The 17353-nt window shown below is 45.7% G+C and overlaps 1 protein-coding gene across 1 annotated transcript in view; it reads right to left on the bottom strand.

The window, feature by feature from the left end:
* Positions 1-7026: 7026 nt before the first annotated feature.
* Positions 7027-17353, bottom strand: part of LOC144595185 (stAR-related lipid transfer protein 13-like) — a 277512-nt gene continuing 267185 nt past the window's right edge. Inside the window, 4 exon segments of the mRNA XM_078402346.1 lie at positions 7027-9001; positions 9989-10165; positions 11306-11523; positions 12668-12889. Coding sequence (XP_078258472.1) covers positions 8884-9001; positions 9989-10165; positions 11306-11523; positions 12668-12889 — 735 coding nt within the window. The 3' untranslated portion in view covers positions 7027-8883.

The raw sequence follows: 17353 nt of genomic DNA, 5'->3' as shown, positions 1-17353 counted from the left end.
TATAGCCAATGAACTGGCCTCAACTACCTTCTGTGGCAGAGAATTCCACAGATTCACCACTCTCTGTGTGAAAAAAAACGTTCTCATCTCGGTCCTAAAAGACTTCCCCCTTATCCTTAAACTGTGACTCCTTGTTCTGGACTTACCCAACATCGGCAAACAATCTTCCTGCATCTAGCCTGTCCAACCCCTTAAGAATTTTGTAAGTTTCTATAAGATCCCCCCTCAATCTTCTAAATTCCAGCGAGTACAAGCCGAGTCTATCCAGTCTTTCTTCATATGAAAGTCCTGCCATCCCAGGAATCAATCTGGTGAACCTTCTCTGTACTCCCTCTATGGCAAGAATGTATTTCCTCAGATTAGGAGACCAAAACTGTACGCAATACTCCAGGTGTAGTCTCACCAATGCCCTGTACAACTGCAGCAGAACCTCCCTGCTCCTATACTCAAATCCCCTCGCTATGAATACAAACATACCATTCGCTTTCTTCACTGCCTGCTGCACCTGCATGCCTACTTTCAATGACTGGTGTACCACTACACCCAGGTCTCGTTGCATCTCCCCTTCTCCTAATCGGCCACCATTCAGATAATAGTCTGCTTTCCTGTTCTTGCCACCAAAGTAGATAACCTCACATTTATCCACATTATACTGCATCTGCCATGCCTTTGCCCACTCACCTAACCTATCCAAGTCACGTTGCAGCCTCCTAGCATCCTCCTCACAGCTAACACTGCCCCCCAGCTTCGTGTCATCCGCAAACTTGGAGATGTTGCATTCAATTCCCTCGTCCAAATCATTAATATATATTGTAAATAGCTGGGGTCCCAGCACTGAGCCTTGCTAGTCACTGCCTGCCATTCTGAAAAGAACCCGTTTATTCCTACTCTTTGCTTCCTGTCTGCCAGCCAGTTCTCTATCCACATCAATACTGAACCCACAATACCGTGTGCTTTAAGTTTGCATACTAATCTCTTATGTGGGACCTTGTCGAAAGCCTTCTGGAAGTCCAGATATAACACATCCACTGGTTCTCCCTTATCCACTCTACTAGTTACATCCTCGAAAAATTCTATAAGATTCGTCAGACATGATTTACCTTTCATAAATCCATGCTGACTTTGTCCAATGATTTCACCACTTTCCAAATGTGCTGCTATCCCATCTTTAATAACTGACTCTAGCATTTCCCCCACTACCGATGTTAGACTAACTGGTCTGTAATTCCCCGTTTTCTCTCTCCCTCCCTTTTTGAAAAGTGGGGTTACATTTTCTTAAAAGTATTAACCTACTAACCTTACTGACCAAACTGGCTTCAAATGAATTCTCTGGTTAAAATCAATGAACTCAGGACAGGAAACACAAAGATCTGCAGATGCTGAAACTTTGAGAGTAAAACATAACGTGCTGGAGGAACTCAGCAAGTCAGGCAGGATCCGTGGATGGAATGGATAGGTGATATCCACTATATCACCTATCCAGGTGGGTCGGGGAGGGTCCCTACCTCAATCGTCGTCTGTCCATTCTCTGCATGGATGCTACCTGACCCACTAAATGCAGGACAGAAATGGAGGTAAGATGTAGATATCTCATAATCTTCAAGGCTCGGTACCATATCAGGCAAAGGAATTGTGTGACACCTTCTCTCACTGCTCCCCTTCTGTGATTCATGCTGCTCTCCCACCATGTTCTGACCTGGATTCGCTACCAGTGTCATGTGCATTTCAACCTATTATCTGCCACACTTTTTCTGGTCCCTCCTCCCATCCAACTCACCCCCCCCCCCCCCCCCAAATCAGTCTGAAGAAGGGTCCCGATCCGAAACATCACCCATCCATGTTCTCCAGAGATACTGCCTGACCCACTGAGTAACTCAGGCACTGTGTGCCTTTTAAAAAATAAACCAGCAGGTAATTAAATATATTGAGGTGCATTGCTCTGGACAGGAGTGAATGAGAAAGTGGGATAACATTTTTCTTTGTTCCACTATTCTAATGAATTTAACCTCAAGTCAATGACCACTCATCTCCCCGAATTCAAAGTTCGAATTAAATCTGACAATTATAAACTTAATTTGAAACCACTTTAAACATTGCAGGATTACGATTACCAAAAGAGTGACACTGAATAATCTACCTTTCATCTCTGGCACTCCTAAGGGTGGAAAAGTAGCAGAGTTGCTGCCTCACAGCATCCGAGACCTGGGTTCCATCCTGACTATGGGTGCTACCTGCACGGAATTTGTACATTCTCCCTGTGACCGCGTGGGTTTCCTCTGGGGTACTCCGGTTTCCTCCCACACTCTGAAGACGTGTGGCTTTGTAGGTTGATTGGCTTCTGTAAATTATCCCTAGTATGTGGCTAAGAACAAGTGTGCAGGTGATCATTGGTTGGCGTGGACTTGGTGGGCCGAGGGGCCTGCTTCCATGTTGTATCTTATAACTAAAGTAATGGAGCGAATGTCAGGAAAGATGGGTTCAGACTCAAGTTGGTGTCATCCTTACAATTTGGTTAATGGGAGTGGTGGAAAGGCACATGGATATGCAGGAAATGGAGGGATATGGATCGTGTGCAGACAGATGCAGGTATTGGCATCCAGCACAGCACAGCACAGACAATAGGTGCAGGAGTAGGCCATTGGTAATGGTAGTCAACCTGTGATCAGGAGAGCATCCCAGTTTCTAACTTGCCTTCCCACTTAGTGAAGCTCAAGTTTGTTGGATGAAGAGATTTTGGGCATCGCTTCTGTTGGCAGTAATGTGGTGGAATACATCTGATGGCAGCCCCTCAAATTCTTAAATTACCTAATCGGACTAGCAGAAAGCAGCACAACTTTTCTAAATGTTCCCTTAATTAGGTTAACCACTGGGATTATACAGAGAAATCACTGATTCTTAGAACAGTACAGCACAGGAACCAAAATGTCTGGCCCAAAATGTCTGTGCCAAACAGAATGCCAAGACCAACTCTTATCTTCCTGCACATAATCTATAGCCCTCCATTTGCTGCGTACATATGTGCCTATCCAAAAGCCTCTTAAATGCCACTGTCATATCAGCCTCCACCGCTACTCTGTGTTACGTTTGAAGTGAAGCATAACACAGACATTTGCAAAGCAACTGGTTCATCGAACCTCATAGAACTAATGTGAAAATGTGATTGATGGTCAGCGTAGATGTTCATCATCATCCTCTTTCCTCCAACCTCTGCAACAGAGTGTTTCTTTGGTAAATGATACAGAGCTGAAAGAAGGACACAATGTGAAGACGGAGATGACCCCAGAAAATCACAGCTCTCAGCAATGTCTGGAAACCAGATGAAGGTTACAGTTCAACAGAGCTTTATTTGTCATTCGGTACCAAGGTACCGAACGAAACTACATAGCAGTCACACACAAAAAAGAACACAAGCCACATGACCCCAACACAAACCTCCATCACAGTGACTCCAAACACCCCCTCACTGTGATGGAGGCAACAAAACTTCCACTCTCTTCCCCACGCCCACGGACAGACAGCTCGTCCCCGACCGACCCGCACAGTCCCTGCAAGGGGATGGAAGTCCCCGCGGCCGAGTCGCACCGGGCGCTGAAACGTCTCGCGGCCGAACCGGGCGATGGAAGGCCCCGCGACCGAGCCGTGCGCAGCTAAGTCCCGCGGCCGAGCCGCACCGGGCAATGTTAGGCCCCGCGGCCGAGCCGCACCGGGCGATGGAAGGCCCCGCGGCCGAGCCGCACCGGGCGATGTTAGGCCCCGCGGCCAAGCCGCACCGGGCGATGTTAAGTCCAGCGGCCGAGCCGCACCAGCGATGAAAAGTCCCGCGGCCGAGCCGCGCCGGGCGATATTAGGCCCCGCGGCCGAGCCGCACCAGCGATGTTAGGCCCCGCGGCCGAGCCGCACCGGGCACTGTTAAGTCCAGCGGCCGAGCCGCACCAGCGATGTTAGGCCCCGCGGCCGAGCCGCACCGGGCGATGGAAGGCCCCGCGGCCAAGCCGCACCGGGCACTGTTAAGTACAGCGGCCGAGCCGCGCCGGGCGATGTTAAGTCCAGCGGCCGAGCCGCACCGGGCGATGGAAGGCCCCGCGGCCGAGCCGCACCGGGCGATATTAAGTCCAGCGGCGGAGCCGCGCCGGGCGATGGAAGGCCCCGCGGCCGAGCCGCACCCCGCGCCGTGAGGAAGAGACCTAAAAGAGAAAGGTTTCCCCCCCCCACCCACACCACCACCCCCCACACATACACAACCAAAAAAAAAAAAACAAACATCCCAACACCGACACACAACAACAAAAAAAAGGAAAAAAGACGAACAGACTGCTAGCGAGCCGCAGCCGCAGCCGCCAGGGTATTTAAAATTTAGTAAGAGAGCTTGGCATTTATTTTTAGATGTGCATATTTATTTAACTACCAAGTAGCTGTACATTGTAATAATTGTGTTGTTTGTAAATAAAGAGTGCAAGAAATTTTACTGTTAAAGTAGCATGTGGCAAAATGATTGAGTGGTGCCTAGAATTAAAACTGCAGTAATTCCTGCTGCGATTTGTTCGCCTGATTTATTTATTTGACATTGTGAGCAACTTTCGACGTTGGGATACCGTGGGTATGTGGTAGAGCTGTAGGCATTGTGGCAGGCATTTAAAACTTAAATTGAGCGGCACAGTGGCGCAGCTGTAGAGTTGCTGCCTTACAGCGCCAGTGATCCGAGTTTGATCGTGACTATGAGTGCTATCTGTGTTGAGTTTGTATGTTCTCCCTGCGACCACATGGGTTTTCTTCGGGTGCTCCGGTTTTCTCCCACATTCCAAAAACGTACCGGTTTGTCGGTTAATTGGCTTCAGTAATATTTTCCCTAGTGTGTAGGATAGCGCCAGTGTACGGGGTGTTTGCTGGTTGGTGCAGACTCGGTGAGCCGAAGAGCCTTTCCGTGCTGTCTAAAGATCCAAAATATTTATCAGAGATAGTGCATGGAAACAGGCCCTTCAGCCCACCGAATCCACGCTGACCATCAATCACATTTTCACATTAGATCTATGAAGGCCCCTAACCTGACCCGATATGTCATCTATCCATTACCTCTACAGATGCTGCCTCACCCGAGTTCCTCCAGCACTTTGTTTTTCCAAGGTAATTACTACTGAGTAACATCTCTGTACTATGGCCCTTATTTATACCTCAACTAAATGAAGCACTTAATTGTTACTTGTGGTATCTTTCTGCGTGTATTCTGCCTGTGACATTTCCAACATTACAACAAAGGCCACACAGCAAAAGAACTTTAATTGTCAAGCGGATTGCAAAGCCCCGAGATTGACAAATATGCTGCATCAGGGATGAAGGCTTTTAGCTAGGCACACCGCTAGGCAAGGAATGGATGGATATGGATCATGTGCAGGCAGAGATCAGTTTATCTTGGCATCAAGACTACAAGAAATTGCAGCAAATTGTGGACGCAGCCCAGACTATCACACAAACCAACCTCCCTTCTATTGACTCTATTTATACCTAGCACTGCATAATCAAGGACGAGTCGCACCCTGGCCACTTCCTCTTCTGCCCTCTCACATTAGGCAAAAGGTATAGAAGTGTGAAAACATACACCTCCAGATTTAGAGACAGTTTCTTCCCAGCTGTTGTCTGGCAACTGAATCATCCTACCACAACCAGAGAGAAGTACTGAACTATTATCTACCTCAGACTATCCTTAATCAGACTATGCTGGCTTTACCTTGCACTAAACGTTATTCCTCTATCATTTATCTATACACTCAAAAGTGCTCAATTATAATCATGGATTGTCTTTCTGCTGACTGGATAGCACGCAACAAAAGCCTTTCACTGTACCTCAGTACATGTGACAATATACTCAACTAAACTGATGTTTGGTAGACATTGAGTCTTTTGCTGTGCTGCACTGCTCTATGTTCTTATGCAACCTTTCAGATCCGTTTTTTTCTCTTCAGTCCTTTGTTTTTTTAAGTTTTGCTTCCTTCTGTAGGAAGTAACAGTGGTCTAATTGGAAGTGAAGCCATTAATGACAGAGAACAGGGGACACAAGGAATGGCAGATGCTGGAATCTTGTGTGGAACACAAAGTACTGGAGAAACTCAACAGGTCAGACAGCATTTCTGGAGGACATTCATAGGTGACGGTTGTGGTCAGGATCTTTCACCAGACTGTTGATGAAGGGCCCCGTTCCGAAATGTCACCTATCACCAGGGATGCTGCCTGACCTGCTGAGTTACTTGTGTACTTTGTGTTGAATGACAGAGAACACCTGATCAGTGACTTGCTTCCAATCTACCATTTTACAGGTGCTTTTCCCATTGCTTCACTTTCTAAGCTCCCTTCCCCTCAATGTACATCACCCATCATCTTCTGACCTCTATCTCCTCACTCCCTCCTCACGCCGCCCAAGTCGCCTACTTCACCACTTACCTTGTATTCTTTATTTTCCCCAGTTGTTTCCATCCTAGCTGAAGCTGAATTTATAATTATACATGGAACATAGAACTGTGCAGCACAAGAAATGGCCCTTCGGCCCACAATGTCTGTGCTGAACATGATGCCAAGACCAACTCTTGGCATCATGAGTTGCCAAGATGCGCTAAGTAGAAAATACCTTGTATCCATATCCCTCGATTCCCTGTATATCCGTACCTATCCAAAAGCCTCTCAAAAACCACTATTGTATCTGCTTCCAACAACACCTCTCTCTCTCCCCCTCCCTCCCCCCCCCCGGCAGCACGTTCCAGGAACCCACCACTCTCAGTAAAAAAAAATTGCCCCAAAACATCATTCAAATGTTGCCCCCGTCACATTAAAACTATGCCCTCTAGTATATAATAACGAACATAAGATGTTAAGCTACAATTTGCATCACGGGGCATTTGAAGAGAATATCAAAAAGGGATCTCAGCTAATGCATCCCCACAGTAAAAATCTTCCTTGCATCCACAAACCACTTACTTATGATGTAATCTTTATTAGTGCATTTCATAATATGACAAAGAAAAATAAATTTTGTACAAGAAACAATGAAAACATTAACCACAAACTTTTTTTAAACTGTATCAGAATTTCTCACTCCAAATATTAGGTATCATATTTACAGTCAACAAAAAATCCAGCAAATGAGGTAAAAATGAGGTATAAATAGTTACATCTTTAAATAAAATTCCTTGTCATTCTGAATCCCAATCAGTGATATAATACTATGTTTACAATATGGCCATGTACAAATGAAGGTATATTTACTTGACACATGCGCATATAAAGTGACTACACTCATGACAGATTATATTGGATTAAGTACATGACAAATTTCTTCACAATTATTTAAGAGTAAAGGGCCTGTCCCACTTAGGCGATCTTTTTGGCGACTGCCGGCGACTGTCAAAGTCGTAGCAGATCGCCGAACTTTTCTTTTACCCGACGACAATGACCACGACAATGCCGAGTCAGGTCGAGATTACAGCGTCTTCTGAAACATCGCGAAAATTCCCACGCTGTCAATGCTTCTCCGGCGTCCTAATTTTTGCTGAAATCACTGACAAGTCGGTAAGTACTTGAGAGTTTTGAACTACAACACCTTGTATCGGTTACTTAAAAAACAAGCTTCACTGTAACAAGGAATAAACCGGATTTACTTCCAGTTTACTAATAGCTGTTTTAACAAAATTAATTTTAAAAGTGGTTCAGTGGATTTTTGTGAAAAGTGTGTGGGCATTCTTTGAAAGTGTAAGGGAGATGCATATCTGGTTTCTGGGTTGAATATCTGGGTTTGGAGCCCACTTTAAATGTAATGGCTGAGGCCAAAAACATCGCGAAAATTCCCACGCTTACCTGACGTTCAAACTGTCGCCTCCAATCTACCAGTCAAATGTCCTGACGGTAAATAAATTGGTTAAACACAAGTATTTTATGGTATTTTGAAATGACTTTACTTATTTTAATATTATGTGTTTCTAAATGCACCTTAAGAGAACCTATCAAACCTGGGGACAGTATGCGACAGAGACCACAATAAGCTACGATGCCTGGCGACACCCTTCTTCAGAATAGTGTTCCGAACTATTTTCATGACAGGTAGTCAACGGCAACTTGTATCAAATGCAAATCTGACCTTAACAAAGGTCACTGCCAAATTGGCCTCACATCAGGCACGTACAGAAAAAGCTGCATCAAATTCTATGGCAAGATATTGGGTTCATAATGACAGGAACATCAGCTCATTAGCCAGCACAACAGCTGATTGTTAAAGGCTTAAAATCTGGATACAGTTTTATATATATTTATGCTTATTCTTCATAGATATCTTTATTATCTACACATATATATATATATATATATTTATTATGCACATATATATATAGAAAAACGAAAATACTTCTCGGAAGCATTTATTCCTCAAAGCTGTGCAAGGCACAGATTAAAATCTTGTGTAGTTTAGTGAATTTTATTACTTAGGACCTGGACCTAGAGCCCACTGTGCCCACATGGATAAATTAAAAATGAAAAGGAAATATCAAAACAATAGCTTTCCTAACAGGTCTGGTTGGCGCGATCTTTCAGAAACAGATTCAGCAACGGGCTCGGGGATTTTAAGAGCTCGAACCATAGACAAAGAGGCAGTCTGCGACGTTGGCATGTTCACCACATATAATGTCGTTCAGCACCACTGTGTATCAGTAACCCCGAGGAATACCATGGCAACCGTACAACACTGTGAGAGCTCTTGCAGGCGAATCTCTTGATACGGGATAATTTTACAAATCTATTCACCAGACGATCCATCATTAGTGCGAACCACTTCATCGTCCCTTTCTCCATTTCCGTGTGCGTATCCTGTCAAATGACATCCATTTTCCTCCCGGAGTCTTCGCCATTTTAGATCTTGGTTTCCGGCCCTTCTGCATTGATAGGTTGAAATGAGTTCCTAATTCGAGCAACGTCTGCAGCGCAAAGATACCCAAAGGCTTTGTTGTACCATTCTGGAGTCCGACCCCTTTAAAACAAAACACAGGCACACACACACTTTTAAATGTAGAAACAAAGAACTGTAGATGCTGGTTAACACATAAAAGAACACAAAGTGCTGGAGTAACTCAGCATCTCTGGAGGACATGGTTAGGCGACGTTTCGGGTCGAGATATTTCATCAGATTTTTGGATATCAGTGCAAATGGACATCTGCAATCTGAGACAAGTGTGCATTCACATCTGGGCATAGAGCATGCAGTACACACAAGGAACTGCAGATGCTAGAATCTTGTGTAGAACACAGAGAACATGAGTAACTCAGTGGGCCAGGTAGCATCTCTGGAAGACATGGATTGGTGATGTTTCAGGTCGGGACCCTTCTTTGGACAGATGGGGTACTTCTTCAGAAGCTTTTAGGTTAGTTTAGAGAAACAGGCCCTTCGGCCCACCGTGTGCACACCAACCATCGATCACCTGTATACTAATTCTATCTTACACACTAGGGGCAACTTACAGAAGCCAACTAACCACCAAACCTGTGGGAGGAAACCACAGCACCTGAAGGAAACCCACGAGGTCACTGGGAGAATGTGCAAACTCCATACAGACAGCACCCGAGGTTAGGATTGAACCCGGGTCTCTGGCTCTTGACGCGAAACATCGACCAGCTGTTTCTGTGTTGTGTAACTCAATGAACTCTAATTTTTAGCTGTTTGTATCTGATTCTTTGATCAATTACTATTTTAGAGTCAGTCATACAGCATTGAAACAGGCCCTTCGGCCCAATTTGCACATGCCACCCAAGATGCCCCATCTACACTAGTCCCACCTGCCCACATTTGGCCCATATCCCTCTAAACCTATCCTTTCCATGTACCTGTTCAAACTGTAATGAAATTGGTAGCTCTTCAAGGATGAAGCATGGTCCTAAAACGTTACTGTACCAAAGGTACAATGTGTAAAACATGTATTAACAAAAAAACAAAACACCATGAGCATAGGATTTTATTTACCTCAGATCAACTCGGCTGATTTGAGTCATTCTGGATTTCCCAGAGCCGCATGGCTCAATCAGACACTGACTGTCCATGACCATGGCCCGCACTCCGCCCACCAGGGGGGCCTCTTCATGTTCTATAGAGATGGCTACCAGGGCACTGGTTCCTTTCGGTAAATCCGTCCGCCACGTTCTGAAACAAAAATCAGAGATGAGGAAGATTATTTCCTTCTTAATCAAATGGAGAAAAGTAGAATGAGAGGCCTGAAACTTGTGATCTTGGCAAAACATAGCAGTGTAGGTAGCTAACCACAAATATTCATCAACGTCTGCGCCTGGGTTTTCCCTCTGTTACTGCCTGGCATTATCTAAAGTTATCTAAAGTATTAGAACAGGTAACAAGTGGGGTATTTAGTTTATTTTAATTTAACGTGGAAACAGGCCCGTTGACCTACCTTTTAAAAGCTGTTATAGTACCTGCCTCACCTACCTCACCTGTTATAGTACCTGCCTCACCTGTTATAGTACCTGCCTCACCTGTTATAGTACCTGCCTCACCTACCTCACCTGTTATAGTACCTGCCTCACCTGTTATAGTACCTGCCTCACCTACCTCACCTGTTATAGTACCTGCCTCACCTACCTCACCTGTTATAGTACCTGCCTCACCTACCTCACCTGTTCCCTATTACCACCATCCATAGAACACAAAACATGACAGCACAGGTACAGACTTTTTGGCCCACAATGTCTATGCCGAACATGATGCCAAGTTAAAATAACCGCATCTGCCTGCACATGATCCTTATCCCTCCATGCCCTGCATATCCATGTACCTAACTAGAAGATACTCCAGGTTGGCACAGTGTTAGAGTTTCTGCCTTACAGCGCCAGAGACCTGGAGTGCTGTCTGTACAGAGTTTCTACGTTCTCCCTGTGACTGCCTGGGTTTTCTCCGGTTGCTCTGGTTTCCTCCCACATCCCAAACAAGTGTAGATGTGAAGGCTGATTGACTTCTGAAAATTGTTCCTAGTACGTAGGATAGAACTAGTTTACAGATGATAGCTGATCGGCAAGGACTAAGTGGGCCGAAAGACCAGTTCCAACGCTGCATCTCTAAACTAAACTATACTTTGATTTAAAGTTGGAAAACTAAGCCGCTGCTATGGGCTAGTTTGCTCCTATGATAGAAATGTTCAGATTTTTCTTACTTTTAAGTTTTCTTTATGGGTTCCATCAGGTAATATTTAAACTCTGGCGATAGATTATTGGCGAATGCCTCATCTTCAGAGGCCAATGTCTGGCAAACGTTGCTTTTATATTGAAATCTCACCTCAGAGTGACAAAGTCTCTGCTGGGATGAGGGGCCATGCTATTCAGGACATACTGAAAGACTTCTGCCTGCTTGCCCAGGCTCTCGATGACCTTCCACTGGAGGAGGTCATCGTCCCAGAGGTGCCGCTCTCTCAGCACCCGGCTCAGCACGACCGAGGGGGGAGCCTCCACCTCAATCGACACCTTCCACAGTCGGAGAGGGTGACCATCACCAACCTGTGCAGAGGAAACACACAGATGCATTACGTACATACACGCAGGGAGACAGTCCAATGACAGACACAAAGTGCTGCAGTAACTCAGTGGGTCAAGCAGCAGCTCTAGAGAACATGATGGGTGACGTTTTGGATCAGGACACTTCTTCAGAATTCCCTTCTCCCCCTTCCCCCCACCCCATATTCTTTCCTCTGGCTTCACAATTTGCAACTCTTCAATCCATTCCCTTCACAGATGCTGCCTGATCCAATAAGTTCCTCCAACACTTTGTGTTTTACTCAAGAACATCAAACATGGAATAGTAGAGAACAGGAACAGGCTCTTCAGCTCACAATGTTTGTGCTGAACATGATGCCAAGTTGATGTCATCTGCCTGTATGTGATCCATATCCCTCTATTCCTTGCACTACCACGTGGCTGTCTAAAAGCCTCTTAAACGCCATGCCAACAATCAGTCTGAAGAAGGATCCCGACAGAAATCGACACCTGTCCTTGTTCTCCAGAGATGCTGCCTGACCCGATGAGTTACTCCTGTTTTTGTACACAGCAAACAGTGCTTCTACCTTGAGACATTCCAATGCACTGACTGAGCAATTGCCAATGTATGGGTGAGGACCAAAGACAGATCCTTCCGCTGCTGGACAATGAGGGACAGATTCCGGTGGGGACAAGGGATGGAATATCACCCCACGGGACCACATGATTGGCAAGGGTGTGTTATTTAAAGACAAGTGCTAACACTACTGAGTGTAACACTATTGAATGTATTGAGACTCAGAATATATGAAGAGTTTGATTTAGTTTAGAGATACCACATGGAAACAGACCCTTTGGCCCATCGATTCCACAATGAGCGTCGATCACCCGTTCACACTAGTTCTACATTATCCACCCCCTACACCCTAGGGGCAATTTACAGAGGCCAATTGAACTACAAACCTGCACGTCTTTAGGATGTGGAAGGAACCCGGAGCACCTGGAGGAAATCCACAGTCACAGGACGAACCACACAGACAGCACCCGAGGACAGGATCGAACCAGGGTCTCTGGCACTGTGAGGCAGTTGCACTACCAACTGCTCCCAGGTGTCAAAAAGGTTTACACAATCAAAAAATTACTGAAATGAATTGAAGAATTTACATACCTTCTTATAAGCAAGTTCAATGTTGTCAGGGCATGGACACGAAATCCAGCCTTTAAATTTCTCCCTGGCTTCTTTGTGAAGGTTCTGTATTAGATTCTCCAGGTATGTCTGGTAGTTTGCCCCCTCATCTTCCAGGTGCTTGCCCAGTTCCTCCAGAGTCACAGGGTGTGCATCAGCTTCAATGTAGGAGTTCCGTGATTGTGTCATCATATCCTGAGGGATCTATTCCAAGAAGAGGACATAGGTTTAAGGCGAGGGGGAAAAGATTCAATAGGAATCTGAGGGGTAACTTTCTACACAAAGGGGGGTTGGTATATGGAACAAGCTGCCGGAGGAAGCAGTTGAGGCTGTAACTGTTACAATGTTTAAGAAGCATTTAGACAGGTATGTGGATAGAACAGGTTTGGAAGGATAAGGGCCAAACCCTGCAAGGTGGGACTAATGCACATGGGACATGTTGTTCGGTGTGGGCAGGTTGGGCTGAAAGGCATGTTTCCACGCTGTATGATTCTATGAGTCTAAGATGGATAACTGGATAAAAAGAATTTTTCCACCCACAGGCTTCTCAATATTGTACATATTACCAATTTTCCGGTAATTGGTGGTCCAGTACATCCTTTAATCTGGACAAAATTATGAGAGTGAAATTGAAATTCCCTCCGGAAGTCCCCCCGAGAATGTGGTGCCTAGGCTGGGTGAGGCAGCCGATCTCTACCTCATCGCAACTTCCGCAGCCAATCAACAGGTCGAATTTACCCCCTGCGGCTAGGGCTCTGGAACTCCAGCCCGGCCGCAGCTGGCAGATCCGTTCCTCTAGCTGATTTCCAAGACCGACTTTGCCGGCTGGTATCTCGGGACTTAGTGCGGCCCGTTCCGGTCAGTACTGTTCGACTCCTCTGAGGCTGTGACCTCTGTTGGTCCGGCAAAATGGATAATCCAGAAATGCTCTGGAACTAAGGATGTTAGAAAATTGGTGATGGATCTCTAAGTTTGCGGATGAACATCTCTAAGTTTGCGGATGACACGACATCTCTAAGTTTGCGGATGACACGAAGCTGGGTGGCAGTGTTAGCTGCGAGGAGGATGCTAGGAGGCTGCAGAGTGACTTGGATAGATTAGGCGAGTGGGCAAATGCATGGCAGATGCAATATAATGTGGATAAATGTGAGGTTGTCCACTTTGGCGGCAAGAACAGGAAAGCAGAGTATTACCTGAATGGTGACCGATTGGGAGAAGGGGAGATGCAACGTGACCTGGGTGTCATGGTGCACCAGTCATTGAAAGCAAGCATGCAGGTGCAGCAGGCAGTGAAGAAAGCGAATGGTATGTTGGCATTCATAGCAAGAGGATTTGAGTTTAGGAGCAGGGAGGTTCTGCTGCAGTTGTACAGGGCCTTGGTGAGACCGCACCTGGAGTATTGTGTGCAGTTTTGGTCTCCTAACCTGAGGAAAGACGTTCTTGCCTTAGAGGGAGTACAGAGAAGGTTCACCAGATTGATCCCTGGGATGGCGGGACTTACATATGAGGAAAGACTAGATAGACTGGGCTTGTACTCGCTGGAATTTAGAAGACTGAGGGGGGATCTTATAGAAACATATAAAATTCTTAAGGGGTTGGAGAGGCTAGATGCGGGAAGATTGTTCCCGATGTTGGGGGAGTCCAGAACCAGGGGTCACAGCTTAAGGATAAGGGGGAAGTCTTTTAGGACCGAGATGAGAAAACATTTCTTCACACAGAGAGTGGTGAGTCTGTGGAATTCTCTGCCACAGAAGGTAGTTGAGGCCAGTTCATTGGCTATATTTAAGAGGGAGTTAGATGTGGCCATTTTTGCTAAAGCGATCAGGGAGTATGGAGAGAAGGCAGGTACAGGCTACTGAGCTGAATGATCAGCCATGATCATATTGAATGGCGGTGCAGGCTCGAAGAGCCGAATGGCCTACTCCTGCACCTATTTTCTATGTTTCTATGTTTCTATGGATCGGCAATAGCTCTAGGGTTGCATGTTTGAATGAAACATGCATATGCAAGGTATGGAGGGTTGTGGATCATGTGCAGTCAGAGATTAGTTTAACTTGGGGCGGAAAAAAAGACAGGGATGTTGCCTGACGTTGTTACCCCAGCACTTTGTGTCTTTTTTTGTAGACCAGCATCTGCAGTTTCCTATTCCTACATTGTTAGTTTAACTGGAATCTGGCATCGTGTTTAGCACGGACATTGTGGGCCAAAGAGCCTGTTCCTCTGCCGTGCTATTCTATGTTCTATCAATCCAGTTCTCATTATTCAGGTGTGTGGACCTGGTGTCTACCTAATCTGTCCTCAATTAACAAATTCCCTAATCCAAGATTCAATCTGGTGAACCTTGCTTGCACCTCCTTCTTTGCAAGCGTATCCATCTTTGGGCAAGGATACCAGATCCATACACAGTATCACAGATATTGTTTCACCAGAGGTCTAAATAATTGGAGCAATATCGTTCAATTCTCAGATTCACATCCTCTTGCATTATGCTGCGTACTTCCTTACTTCTTATTGAACCACATAACAACGTTCACTGATTTGTGTATCAAGCAACTGAGCCATCATATCACCAATTAGGGAGGAGTGGTCCTGAGTTACCATCTACTTCTTTGGAGACAGACTATCTTTCATCAGACTTTACTAGACCTTATCGTGCACTAAATATTATACCCTTTATCCTGTACACTATGAATGGGTTGATTGTAATCATATATAGTCTTTCTGCTGACTGGATCGCACACTAAACAAAAAAAGCTATGCACAGTACCATGGTACACGTGACAATAAACAATAATCTAAACTAAGACATATCAGAACTCTCTGAACACGAATATCGTAGAGAAGCAGAATTAGGCCATTCGATCATGGCTGATCTCATTTTCCCTCTTAACCCCATTCTCCTGCCTTCTCCCCGTAACTTTTGACATCTATATATTAAAACTCTTGTTTCTTTGTTTGTTTGTTCCTGAACTACAGCCAAAATGGTACATGACAGCGCGACAATTTTAGGCCCACCTTACTCACCGTCGTCCCTTTGGTGCTAATGGAAGACGTTTAATTGAAATCAGTGCACCAATGCAGGAGAAGTTTGAGCCCAACGGGAGCACTTGGTCTAGTCCTTACTAATCAGGAACCTAGGAACTTCTTTAAAAATATCCAATTACTTGGCCTCCACAGCAGTCTGTGGCAATACATTCCACAGATTCACCACGCTAAATAAATTCTTCCTCATCTCCACTCTAAGAAATTCTTCCTCATCTTCACTATATTCTGATGCTGTGCCCTCTGGTCCTAGACTCTCCCATTACTGGAAACATCCTCTCCACATCCACTGTCTAGGCCTTTCATTATTTAATAGGTTTCAATATTTTCCTCCTCAGCCTTCTAAACTTCAGAGAGTACAGGCCCAGAGCCATCTCCTCATATGTTAGCCCAATCATCCCTGGATCATTCTCATAAACCTCCTCTGGACCCTCTCCAATGCCAGCACATCCTTCCTCAGATATGGGGTGCAAATTCTTTCAGCTTCTCTCCTTTAAAGAATATTCTACATTCTATCTACTGTGCTCGCTTTAATTCCATACACAATAATCTTTTCTAGTAAGGCACACAGGACAGAATCCCCCTCGTTCTCACCTTCCACCCCACCAGCCAGCGGATCCAACAAATCATCCGCCAACATTTCCGTCACCTACAACGGGACCCCACCACTGGCCATATCTTCCCATCCCCTCCCCTCTCTGCGTTCCGCAGAGACCGTTCCCTCCGTAACTCCCTAGTCCACTCGTCCCTTCCTACCCAAACCACCCCAACCCCGGGCACTTTCCCCTGCAACCGCACAAGATGCAACACCTGTCCCTTTACCTCCCTCCTCAACTCGATCCAAGGACCCAAACAGTCTTTCCAGGTGAGACAAAGGTTCACCTGCACTTCCTCCAACCTCATCTATTGCATCCGCTGCTAGAGATGTCAACTTATTTACATCGGCGAAACCAAGCGCAGCCTCTGCGATCGCTTCGCTCAATACCTTCGCTCGGTCTGCATTAACCAAACTGATCTCCCGGTGGCCGAGCACTTCAACTCCCCCTCCCAGTCTGACCTTTCTGTCATGGGCCTCCTCCAGTGCCATAGTGAGGCCCACCGGAAATTGGAGGAACAGCACCTCATATTTCGCCTGGGCAGTTTGCAGCCCAGTGGTATGAACATCGACTTCTCCAACTTTAGATAGTTCCTCTGTCCCTCTCTTCCCCTCCTCCTTCCCAGATTTCCCTCTATCTTCCTGTCTCCACCTATATCCTTCCTTTGTCCCGCCCCCCTGACATCAGTCTGAAGAAGGGTCTCGACCCGAAACGTCACCCATTCCTTCTCTCCCGAGATGCTGCCTGACCTGCTGAGTTACTCCAGCATTTTGTGAATAAATACCTTCGGTTTGTACCAGCATCTGCAGTTATTTTCTTATAGGAACTGTAAATATTGATTTGATAAAAAATACACAAAGTGCTGGAGGAACTCATGGGGTCAGTCAGCATCTCTGGAAAAAATGAATAAGCTACTTTTCGGGGCATGATCTTTCTTCAAACTGACCCGAAATGTCACCTATTGATGTTCCCCAGAGCTGCTGCTTGACCCGCTGAGCTGCTCCAGTACTTTGAATCTTTTCTAGTTATC

Source organism: Rhinoraja longicauda, chromosome 7 (genome assembly GCF_053455715.1).
Source record: "Rhinoraja longicauda isolate Sanriku21f chromosome 7, sRhiLon1.1, whole genome shotgun sequence".
Taxonomy (NCBI): Eukaryota; Metazoa; Chordata; class Chondrichthyes; order Rajiformes; family Arhynchobatidae; genus Rhinoraja; species Rhinoraja longicauda.
The sequence above is the reverse complement of the archived record's forward strand: the minus strand, read 5'-3'. Positions and strand labels throughout refer to the sequence as shown.